Source organism: Salvelinus alpinus, chromosome 3, assembly GCF_045679555.1.
Source record: "Salvelinus alpinus chromosome 3, SLU_Salpinus.1, whole genome shotgun sequence".
Classification (NCBI taxonomy): Eukaryota; Metazoa; Chordata; class Actinopteri; order Salmoniformes; family Salmonidae; genus Salvelinus; species Salvelinus alpinus.
In genome coordinates this window covers 38,739,840-38,752,923 of record NC_092088.1, presented here as the reverse complement: position 1 = coordinate 38,752,923, position 13,084 = coordinate 38,739,840, and the positions used below count along the sequence as shown (strand labels likewise).

Below are 13,084 nucleotides of genomic sequence, written 5' to 3'. Positions count from 1 at the left end.
CAAAAGCACCAGGTTGTAAACAGCACAAGTGTTGCTTGTCCTGAATTATTTCACACACACTTCTTATACGCATAAGCAAATTAGAGGCAAAGTTTAACGAGCAACCTTGCCACTCACAATTGTCTCCCTATGCCACTCGTTTTTTCCAGGGAAGGCATGGGAATTTCTCCGGAACAAAAACAGCCACTCAACGGTAGGCACAGAAAGTTGGACAAGAAATCCAACACAAATAGTTCTAATCATGAAATCTGAGTACTGCATTGTATACTGAAATGTGTATAAGGACTATTAATACAGGAATGGAATGTAGGGAAATTACTTTCCTTTTTATTCAATGGACTGGTGATTACAATGTATGTACAGTGCATTCGGAAAGTATTCAGACCCCTTGACTTTTTCCACATTTTGTTACGTTACAGCCTTATCCGAAAATTTATTAAATAATTGTTCTCACCAATCGACACACAATACTCCATAATGACAGTGGAAAACAGGGTTTTCAAAATTTTTGCACATTTATTTCAAATAAACAGAAATGCCTTGTTTACATAAGTATTCAGACCCTTTGCTAAAAAGACAAGACATTGAGATCAATTGCATCCTGTTTCCATTGATCATCTTTGAGATGTTTCTACAACTTGATTGGAGTTCACCGGAGGTAAATTCAATTGATTGGACATGATTTGGAAAGGCACACACCTGTCAATATAAAGCACACACCTGTCAATAGAAAAGGTACCTTCGTACAGGACAACGACCCTGAGGACGCAGGAGTGGCTTTGGGACAAGTCTCTGAATGTCCTTGAGTGCCCAGCCAGAACTCGGACTTGAACCCGATCGAACATATCTGGAGAGACCGGAAAATAGCTGTGCAGCAACACTCCCCACCCAACCTGACAAAGCTCGAGAGGACCTCCACAGAAGAATAGGAGAAACTCCACAAACACAGGTGTGCCAAACTTGTAGCGTCATACCCAAGAAGACTTGAGGCTGTAATTGAAGCCAAAGGTGTTTCAACAAAGTACTGAGTAAAGGGTCTGAATACTTATGTAAATGTGATTTCATAAAAAATATAAATAAATTGATAAAATGTCTAAAAAACAGTTTTTTCTTTATGGGGTAACTTGATGGAGGGGGAAAAACAATTTTAGCAATTTTAGAATAATGCTGTAATGTAACAAAATGTGGAAAAAGTCAAGGGGTCTGAGTACTTTCCAAATGCACTGTACTTTTGCAACGATTTGTTCACAATGGTGTGTAGTGTACATCTAAATTTGTTTCTGTATTTTGTTTGTGCCTATATACAGAAAAAGCACATTGTATTCTAAATAATCATGAAAATAAGCAATATAGCTGCATTAGTAAATTCATTAAAACAACTGGTATTTTCATTAAGAAGTACAGCGTATTTATTGAAAAGAGCAATGCGATCATCTTGTTTGTGGCTTCCAATTTTGTTATCCAATGGATCACTGACAATTCCTAAAACATTTCTACTCTAAGACATTCATGTAAGTACATCCATGCCACATGCCAAAATTGTTTAAGTAGTTAGGAAGCAACCAGCTTTTGGTGGGACAGTGTGTGAGAGAGATGGACAATAAACATACAGTTTACACTGAAAGCTTTCGAAGCAGTCATGTCAAGCAGCACCATTCTTCGCTTTTTACATAATCTGCATTGTTGTCCCCAAAATTATACCTTGTATACCAACATAGAAATGACATTCTTTTTTTCCCTTCAGTATCACAATCAACAGTTTTACAAACAAACCAATCTTTCCCCTCAACCCCACATGCCCGCTCAACCCGACATACAAACGTTTGCATAAAGTGTGAAAAATTGTATTGTCTTGTGAAAACTTACACCCACCTTTGTGAACTGCAGCTAAGGTTAAAGAAATGCATAAGGAAAAGTTTAGTGCCATTGCCACCATACAGGGAAGAGGCGTTTGGAGACATTTCTGCTTGTATTATTGTACAATGTCGAATTTGATCAAATACTGTTCTGTTCATATATATGATATGAGCAACTGTGATGGCTCTCTAAACAGAAAGTGATAAAATTGTATGAAGCTGTATTGCAAAAACAACTGACATGCAATTGAAGATGCAAGCTAACTGCAGAGTTAGTGAATCATTATCTGAGTGCTAAGTAGAAGTACAAAGATGTGCCATGGAATTAACTAAATGGAGAAAAGGTTAGAATATTAGCTGTATATCAACACAATGAAGGGATTTTAAATACTAAACTATGTTAAACTGAAACAGTGATTGTGGGCTTGAAACTGGTATTATAGTTGTATTATCTATTTGTAAGCCTAACAGCCTTCAGAGCGCTCAGTGCTTTCAATGATGCTGTCTCCATGGAGATCTCTCAATGTAGTCATTGTCAGACTTCAACATCAACCATCAGTTGTCGGATGCTGAAGAAAACACCTATTACCTACCATTTAGCATGAAATTAATATGCCCCCCCCATCCTATAAAGCCATTTGAACATTTCATAATATTGTCCTAGCTTTTTCCCCATCATTGAATTCATAAGATTTCATTATCATCATCACGTTTTTCAATAAAAACGGAAGATTCGTTGGAGCAAGTGTATTAGTCCTGCTATAATGTTGCTGTAAAAATTCAAACAAATTACTTGGAATTTACAGCGCAACACACAAACATCTGTTGTTATTCGTTAGCATGTGTGTTACCCCATCTTATTCTGGATAAAGTCATTTCTGTTGCACCAAAACACATTCAAAGTCAAATACAAACAGCTGAATAATGTATAATGTACATGAAGTCATTTTGAATTATGGTAAAAATAGTAGCTGAATATATGGTCTGGATAAAGGTCACATTTTAAAACATAAGGAATAAATATTGCTTAACTATAATCAGTATAATGAACGAGGGCACACTTTAGAGCTTACATTCAATAGAGGACGATTTCGGATTTTTTTTTGGGGGGGGGGGCTTTTTTCCAAAATAAAATAAATGTAATAGAGGCTAAGAATCTGTACACAATAGGTGCAAGTAAACAAAACAGTGTGTCTCAGTGATGCTTGCTAGGACAAGCTTTATAAAAAGGCAGCTTTTGCATTTTGTGGAATACCATTAAATTCTCTTTGTCCTAGTTAACTGTGACCGAATTGGGAGGTTTTTGCAGTAAACTGTGTTCGTTACTTAAGAAGAAAAAAAAGCAATGAGATAGCCCTTTTTAATGTAGAGTGAGTCATCCAAACAGTTCTGAAATTGAAGCCTCTGGCGGTTTTGAACTTCCGAAATCGAATGTCGTAAAATTCTCACATGTTCACTTAGGGCTGTATCCTGACTTGATATGTGGACATTCAGTAACTTTACCAATACAAATAAAGAATATAAAACTTAGAATGTAAAAGTTTCCCAAATAAAAAAATAGACAAAATACAGGAAAAAGCAACAAAAATTGTCTAAAATGTGTGACTACGCAACTCAGTGTGGTCAATGATTTAGACTGAGGAATCAATAGTTCACAACAGGGGTCACAATACAATTAGTACACAACTTTGTAACAGTAATCCTATTGATCTAAAATACCAAGCATATAACACTGTAAATGGCACAACATTCTACAAAAAGAAAAAACAAAAAAGTGACAAAAATGTAAACCTTTCTGCTAATTAGGTGAGACATGTTTGTCATGTCATGTCATGGCATCATGTCATGGCATTTGCTCTAGGAAAAGACGTACATCTTGAGGGAAAATATTTCAGTAACACAGTAATAGTTTTACCTACTTACAGTAATAAAGTAATAACTAAGTAGTCGTAACCTTTTTGAAAAGCATTACAGTGTATGTAACTATTAAAGAAAAGTAGACTCGGAAATGTGACATCATACAGAGCGGGGAAACTGCCTGCTTAAAGCATACATTGATACATACAATTGTGTATGCTATGCAGAACAGACATTGTATGTGTTATGAAGCGATATACCATGGTGACACAAATTATTAAATTGAGGGTGGTTTGTTTTTTGACAGGCTGATACTGTTTGTTATGTCGTCATAGTACTATTTATGATAACATATTTCATAACAGAGTTAGCCTACATTGATTGTAAAACTGTCGTGATATGTTATATATTTGGCCTTGCTTTGGACAGTATGAAGGATGCATGACAAATTAGTCAGTAAAACATGAAAATGTCATAAATGATCACATATAAAATGTAATAAACAGGTTAACTCGAGCCCTTGTTACAATCTGTACTGATAGTTTGGTTTTCTGGATGTGTTAAGTTAGTACACAGTGTATTACTAGTAAAAATATAACCAATAGCCTTTGTGGAGAGCAATTAGTCAAGAGCACTTTGATCTGTCAATGGGCAGTGTAACATGTGAACAAAATCAATACATTAAAATCAGCCTGCAAATGCATTGCTATGTAGCTAGGTACCTTGATTATATTTCCTTCAAATAGTTAAAACAATTCAAGCAACAATCAGTCAATCTAAAAAGTAACAAAAATCGAACCACTTCTACCTAATGGAATCATATTTTCTCTCTGTTGACAAACAATGACAGATCACAAGTGTAGAACGGATGTCATTCAGACATGTTCCACCTGAGCACACAATATAATGATTCAAAGTGTAAACAATTTGTGGACACCAATAGAATATTAAACATGTTGCTAAATTATGATTGCACTTCATCTTTCTGTCTGTGTAAAGCCATACAAGTAGAGTAAAGTGAGAATAACTTGACCAATGGTTTATACACATTTTGGGATGACAATGGATGGGCCTACACTTAATGCAAATTAAGGTCATACAATGCGCTTGATCCTAAAAACAAAACGATAGTCATCAAGAGTCACTGAAAAATCTAAAACAACAAACCCAAAAGTTGATATGCTGGACAATGATAGCTCTTTGAATGAATTAACTTTGGTGTAAATATTAGGGAGGCTTCAATAGCAGTGTCTTTAGTTTGCCTCCACTCAATTACATTCTGCACCTGCACGATGCCCAGACATTCCATATCATCAAAACTGACCAGAGAATACAGTGTTTACATATTGTTTAGTTTTCACTGCAAGGTCACAAAATTGAAATGCAGTGTCACATTGTTTTCGGATGCGTGTTTGGAAATGCATGCCTTGAGTTTTAAAAAATGCAGTAGTACCTACCCTCATAAGAGTAACTTTAAATAATATATTTTTGTACTAAGATGGCAAATGTCAACAGATACTATAGGTCCAAACCATCCTAATTCCAAAAAGCTCACATCAGTCACAGACAGGCAACAACAGCATGTTCATACCTGCATATCAGTATATCAACACAATCTTGTATTGCAGTAAGCGCAGTGCCGGGCTGATTGGCAGAGTGTAGAGTTTGTGTCATAATCCTGCGTCTTGGTCTGAAGTGTAAACACAGTCATTAATGCTCTGCAGTACTCAACCACTTGACCACTGCCAACAGCACACGACTGCCTCTGGAGCATCTGGTAAACATATACTTGACAACATTCACATTATAAGAGCATCTGGGTTGAATACCGCATCAAGCGGCCATATTTGTTATGGCTATATGTTGGTTCACGCTTTCATGTCAGACCTATTAAAAATGGCAAACCCTATTCAATTGACCCTTCACTAAGCCCGACCGCAGAAGTTGGGGCAATCAGTCAAAGCACTCCAATGGATAGAAAGTGTTGTCAAGACCGACCCCTCGGACAAGCTCACGTTTTAAACGCATGGAAGCCATTGAGGGCATTGCAAAAAGTGAGTTTATCCAAAAACAAAATGTTTAAATGGCTAAATGATTGAACAGTGCACCGGGAGAGCTTGCTTCTGTGATTCCTGAAACGCAGAGCCTGTTGGTATATTTTTTGATTCCGAAAAACTACTTTTGTTACATTGTTTGCTAGCTCAGCTGGTTATTAGTACATCACTGGGACCGTGCTCCCAGGACATCTACTCGAAACGGTGCCTGAGGAAGGCCCGCAGCATCATCAAGGACCCCACACACGAGCGGTTCACCACTTCACCGTCGGGGAGACGGTATTGGAGCATGAGGTTTGAAACCAACAGGCTCAGAGACAATTTCTAAATAGAAGCCAAAAGAATGCCGCCCTATAGGGCTCCCCGAGTGGCGCAGCGGTCTAAGGTACTGCATCTCAGTGCTAGAGGCGTCACAACAGACCCTGGTTCGATTCCAGGCTGTATCACAACCGGCCGTGATTGGGAGTCCCATAGGGCGGCACACAATTGTCCCAGCGTCGTCCGGGTTTGGCCATCATTGTAAATAAGATTTTGTTTTTAACTGACTTGCCTAGTTAAATTTAAAATATCCGGAACACTTGATCTGGACTGACCACCTGCACCGAGTCTCCGCACCACACACTTATTCACGCGCACACCCACACAGATACACTCATCCACACCCCTAGACCATGACCTTTTGGTTATTTAACAATTGTTTGGATACGTTTTAACACTTAGGCCATATACATTTGATTAACTGTTTAACGGATACATTTTTTGTTTGAAAAGTGAGGCACGCAATCAAATAAAAAAGTAGACCCTTGTGTTAAAATACTATAGCAACTGTACCTCAATGGACTAACGTTACTCCTTATAGTCCGAAGACCTTACATGTTCTGTTAGCAAATTAGCTCTGGTAGCCAAAACAGACAAATACTTCTTCTAAACGTGAATCGATTTTCAATTTTGGTACGGTTCTAGAAACATTAAACCCTCTTCTTCCTTATCACATCAAAATCATTTTACAAATGCAAAATATACACTTACTGTACAGTATTTTAACACATATTTTTCAGTGACAACTCTTTTGTGGCGTCCATCTTCCGTTTACTCACAGGTAGATATCTAATTAGCACAGGTACGCCTCTGTCTTCCTTCTGTTTTCCGTAAAAAAGCACTGCAACATGGAAATATGGCCGTGTGGGAACCCTAACCCTATAAACATTGAGTTTTTTGAAAATTATTTCTCACTGATATGAAAGATATGTTTATGTTTCACAAAACCGTACCGCAAGCGATGCATTTAAACGTTCAGAATGAGCGTCGGGGCTTTAAACAAAACTTCTCCAGTCAGTTAGCAATTATAAATGGGGTATAGTAACCTTAGTTCTACACCTAGCGACTTTGAACTACTCCCTTCTGGGCGCAGGTATAGGGCACCCCTCGGCGGGAAAAACAGAACTAGACAATCATTTGTGCCAGGTGTGATATCCCTCCTAAATAGCTCGGGCTAATGTTCCTATTGACCCAGTAAGGCCAGTAGGCTAGTCTCTTTTTATTGGTATGCAACTGTTATGAAAGTTGTATTGTCAATTTGTTTTGTATTTAAACGTGTACATGACACTGCAACAAAACTTCTCCATGGGGACAATAAAGTCAGTAAAGTAAAGCAACCTAATCAAGAGATTTTAGCCTCTTGGAGAGGCTAAAAGAGGCATAAGTTTAGTCATAATCAGAGAAGTTGTTTCTCTCTTTACTAGAAGCTCGAGGACATTATTTTTAAAATCTAAATCGTGCAATTTTTCAGTACAACTGATTTGTAAGAGGTGAAGAGGTGCATCCTTTAAATATTTAATTAAATCTAGATAGCCTTAGTGTTTAAACGCAAATCTAGCTTGGTGGTTCTATGTTCAAACAACCGCTCCAGAAGCTGTCTGGGATTTTCATGTTACGTGTGTGAAAGTGCACTAGTGGGGCTATACCATGCCTGACCGTTTCCCAAGGCCTTTAATAGTGTATGCCATGGATACACTATTAAAGGCCTTGGGAAACGGTCAGGCATGGTATAACCCCACTAGTTTGTTCTTCATCATCTCATAATAAATGGTAAAACGTAGTCAACACAGTGATAGCTCATTTGAATCCCACTGGTTTCTGCTAAGGTATTCTGATGAATTTTTGAGATACATTATGTAATTTCCCATTCTTTCAATTCACCAGAATTTGAAAAACAAAAGGAATGCCATGCAAACAACAGAGCAGGAGGTACACAATTAAAATGGATGAGTGGATCAACATAGAGCAACTGATTCAGAGGTTAGTCTACCTATCATAATGGAACAGCCATGGGGTTAGTTATAATGCAAGTCAAATATTTATGTCATCGGATGTACTTCTCTCCACGATAATATTCTGCTGGGGAAACTGGTGTAAACTCAAATCACAGCATACAAAACCTATAAATCGGTATAAGCTGTATCAATGCAGTTACTGTAAAGAAATCAAAAACTACTGATTTGGCATTGGTCAATCCCCCTTCTCTTCATTTTTTGTTCCATACCCACAATACATTTTTTTTTAAATGGCTAGGACGAGACATTACTGTTTACAAGCCTCTATTTTTGACCTCTCTCTACCTTGACTACTTCTTTTTTGAGATTTTCCCCGCTTTCCTGTTGGGCTCGTAGGGTGTCCGTAGGATGCTCGGCGAATCCTCCATAACGCGGACCAGCAGGTTATCAATGTAGTCTTCCAGCTCACGGATATGCGCGTCCTTCTTTTTCACCACCTCCTTCTGCTTGATGAGCTCACGCACCACCTCGTCAAAAGACAAGTTGCTATAGGAGGCCACGCTCGGCTGCTTTGTCTCCTGCGGGGGCCAAACCACAGCCATTGTGATGAATTCAACCGTGATAGCACCATTTACAAATACCTCAGTAAAAGTGTACTACTCCAAATGCGGCTTGAGACACGAGACAATTACCAATAATTGCTCTCAAATGGGTATCATAGCTAGATGGTATAAATAGACAAAGCAAAAGGTAAAAATCGGTGCTAAAGAGTATCTGAAGCAAGACTGAAGGTAGGCTAGGCCAGGGAATCCCACGTATTATGGCAGATAGACTAATTGCCTAATTAAAGGTGTTTGAATAATGTCACAAACTATGTCATTACTGCACGTGTTTATCTCTTATACCCTGGTGGCAATCAGGACTAATTGAGGGCCTGTGATAAGATGTCACTCCAAAGGTGTGTTGGCACTGTCAATGCCATTGCATTTCATTTCAGGTGTTTTGATCTGCTCAAGTCAATGGTATTAAATCAGAAAACGATAGATGGCTCGAACAATCAGTAATCCTGTGGCGGGGAATCTGATTTGATATTCTTAGAATCAGTTCTAGGAAAATAAACGTGTCAACTCTCGTTCCCTATTTAAATCCTAAACCACATATCCTCCTCCCAAACCAGCAACCTTGACCAGCTGGTGGACAAGAGCATCACATTAAGATTAAACTCCCTAAAAAACAGCAATAAAGATAAAAAAAATTGGCCTTTTTCGTTCCCAGGGGAAACAGCAGAGTGCATATTTCTGGGAACAAAGGATCAGAACAAGAAACACGAAAACAAAGATGCAACCAAACTATTTTGGTTGAGGTTTTTTTCTTTAGAGGAAAAACTGTCTGTGTAGACTGTGCCGATCTCATTACAGGGGGGACAAGAGGAGCTGCAATCATTTTTAATGAGGTGCCACGTTATCGCATCAACAATGGACATCCTCCCCCAGGCAGATACAGCGGCAAAGCCATCAACCTGTTTAAAATACTTCACTTATCAGTCTCCTCTCCTCCCCGTTCCCAAATCAAGCTGCAATCGCTGTGCGGTGTCTACGATGTGAAGAAGTGCCAGACTATATTTACCTGTATACTATATCTCATCCTAGTATGAGAAACAAAGATAAACCAGAATGTGAGGGTCCCATCACTAGAGTCTATTTCTAAACAATTCAAGACTATGGCGGGGATCACACTAAGCAGCCTGCACCTTTATTTCCATCATTTTCAATAGTGTGGACATGCTAGGTGTCCTGCATTCCTCCATCGTAGGTAAGCTTCAAGTTATTTTGTCAGTGTTCTGGCAGGCCAAAGTCGAAAGTTAACTCAGCAATATGCCTCTTATTTTCGGTCAGAGAAAAATGTGATTGGGGGTTTAGCGACTGCTTACTCGGGAACTGAATATGCTTTTAGAAACAAAACAGGGAAAATATACTAAGAAATAGGCCTTTTGCACTTCCAGTCATCAGGACAACCAATTTTGCAGAGATTTTCCTAACATGAATCAAGTTACAAGCTCAGTTTAACTATACTGTATGAGCAATGGCGTCCAATTCACACACCAAAGAGCCCCAGACATTATATAAAGCTACACAGCCAGAAGCTGCAGCGGCTGGTGACAAAGGCCTAGAAATGACCATGAACTAGCTAAGTGAAGACAATTTTTCTGCGATCAGTAGTGAGAAGTAGATAAGGCGAGCACACTTGGCATTCTCCAGTTGTCTCATTACTACATCTAATGAGGTCTGCTTTGAGAATTTAAAAGCTCTGTTCTTTGAACTCTCTCACTATCCTCCCCTCCTCTCTCACTGGTTTATTAGCAAGGGCCTGAAAGCAGAGGGAATGGAACTGCCAGTTCATTTCTGCTAGGCTCTGCAATAGAGTGTATGGAGAGGCACGTGGCTAAGATAACTCCTCAACACCCACAACGAGGAGGTGAGGAAAGCCATTATCAGAATCCCTGTTTCTCATTTCAACATCACTTTGGACATGGCTCTCTTACCATGTTAAACTCATTCAGGAGTGTAATTGGCAGCAACTACTAGAATTATGCACCAGCAGAGCATGTTTTGTGCTTTTATTTTTTGGGGGGAGGGGGAGTGACAAAACTAAGGTGGCAAATAACCCCCTCATCAATCCAATGACAATTTCACACATATTTATCCCTACATAGTGCTCCAATTATGGTACCAGTACGATATAATAGAACTTTGCCTGACCTTAGAGAGACCGAAACTTCACACGGTTTTAAATGATGAGCCAATCAGAGATGATGGTCGTTGTTTCCAGCTGTTAATTAGTTAAATTACACTCATCGTGAAGTGTAAAAGAGAGAAGAGACAGCAGCTCAGAGATCAACATCACAAACCGCAATGTCAAGTAAGATCAGGGAGAGCTACTCAATTAAAAGTTGGCGGTGTTCTGAAACTAGGCCCATGCTTTTTGACGTTCTCTCTCCCTTTATTTTTTCCCATGGTCTTTACGAAAGGGTTATTCATACCAATGTAAACCTTGTTTGAGATTGAGTCACTAAAAGTGTGTACGGTGTGAGCTCTTACATTTTTCTTGCCATGTTTCTCTCTCGCCTTTCGGATGTCTTCATTGCTGGTGGGCTTTTTATCACTGCAAAACATCCAAGAATACGGAATTACAAAAATAAAAAAATTAAATCATGTTTACCAACACGGTTAAATCACCCTGTATCATCTTGCCTTAAACCTAAATGACCACAAAAGGTAGTGTACGATGGTAGCTGTAAAGACGATGGACTAGCGCCTACAGCGAGACAGGCCTAAGAGGTTAATTGTGTGACAGATGTGTGGCTAAGAGGGGTCTGTTATCAAGCCTTAGCTTCTCTTAAAGCTACACTCCTTAACTGAAACAATAACTAAGCATTCTTACCGCCCCTGTTTCGCAAAAAAGCTAAGGGACCAGGGTGAAGAAACGTAACCACTCAAATTCATAGACAAGGCTATGGATACAAAGACTGACCATCCCATGATATCACAATTACAGTTTTAACTACAGTTTTAACCATGTTGAGGCTATACAGTGTTTCTTTACATTTCATTTGTTTACAAACATTGGAATAAATCAAGCATATATTTTGGGTTCTGATGGGGTACGACAGTTGACCTAAGCTCACATGGCATTTAGAAGTTATATTGTTCAAGAATCAATGGGTATATATATCAAGTCAAAAATGGATGTAGCCACTAAGGATTCTAGCTTTAAAGGGGCAATCTGTAGTGCGAACAATAACAAAGTGAACACTCCACTACTGATTTGGTGGCGGAGCTGAGGGATGGCGCTGGAGAAATGTAACCACTCAAACTCATGGACAGAGCATCTGACCATCCAGGATATCAAGATTATAGTTTTAACCATGTTTTGAGGCTAGACAGTGTTTGTTTAAATTTACATTATCCACAAGGAAAGGATTAAAACAAGCTTATATTTTGGGGTATGATGTAGTACGACAGTTGAACCAAGCTCATGAGGCATCTATAAATGATATTCTTCAAGAATCAATAGGTACATACAGTGCATTTGGAAAGTATTCAGACCTCGACTTTTCCCACATTTTGTTACGTTACAGCCGTATTCTAAAATTGATTAAATAAAAAAAATCCTCAATCTATACACAATATCCCAAAATGACAAAGCGAAAACAGGTTTTTAGTAACACCTGATTTACATAAGTACTCAGACCTTTGCTATGAGACACGAAATTCAGCTCAGGTGCATCATGTTTCCATTGATCATCCTTGAGATGTTTCTACACAACTTTGAGTCCACCTGTGGTAAATTCAATTGATTGGACATGATTTGGAAAGGCACACACAGTTGACAGTTCATGCCAGAGCAAAAACCAAGCCATGTGTTTGAAGGAATTGTCCGTAGAGCTCCGATACAGGATGGTGTCGAGGCACAGATTTGGGGAAGGGTACCAAAACATTTCTGCAGCATTGAAGGTCCCCAAGAGCACAGTGGCCTCCATCAGTCTTAACTTCTTTGGGACTGGGGGGCAGTATTGAGTAGCTTGGATAAAAAGGTGCCCAGAGTAAAAACTGCCTGCTACTCAGGCCTAAAAGCTATAATATGCATACAATTAGTAGATTTGGATAGAAAACACTCTGACGTTTCTAAAACTGTTTGAATGATGTCTGTGAGTATAACAGAACTCATATGTCAGGCAAAAACCTGAGAAAAAATTCAACCAAGAAGTGGGAAATCTGAGGTTTGTAGTTTATCAAGTCATTGCCTATCGAATATACAGTGTCTATGGGGTCATATTGCACTTCCTAAGGCTTCCACTAGATGTCAACAGTCTTTAGAACCTTGTTTGATGCTTCTACTGTGAAGGAGGGGGGAATGAGAGCTGTTTGAGTCAGGGGTCTGGCAGAGTGCCATGAGCTCAGTCTCGCGCGCTCCCGTGAGAGTTACCTCCGTTCCATTGCATTTCTACAGACAAAGGAATTCTCCGGTTGAAACATTATTGAAG

The 13,084-nt window shown here is 39.0% G+C and overlaps 1 protein-coding gene across 1 annotated transcript in view; it reads right to left on the bottom strand.

Annotated features, from left to right (window-relative positions):
* Nucleotides 1-8,252: 8,252 nt before the first annotated feature.
* The window catches only part of LOC139570673 (rab11 family-interacting protein 2-like), a 30,060-nt gene continuing 25,228 nt past the window's right edge, over nt 8,253-13,084 (bottom strand). The window contains exons 5-6 of the mRNA XM_071392754.1: nt 11,139-11,202; nt 8,253-8,618 (exon numbers count right to left, since the gene is read on the bottom strand). Coding sequence (XP_071248855.1) covers nt 8,391-8,618; nt 11,139-11,202 — 292 coding nt within the window. The 3' untranslated portion in view covers nt 8,253-8,390. The remainder of the gene's footprint in view (nt 8,619-11,138; nt 11,203-13,084) is intronic.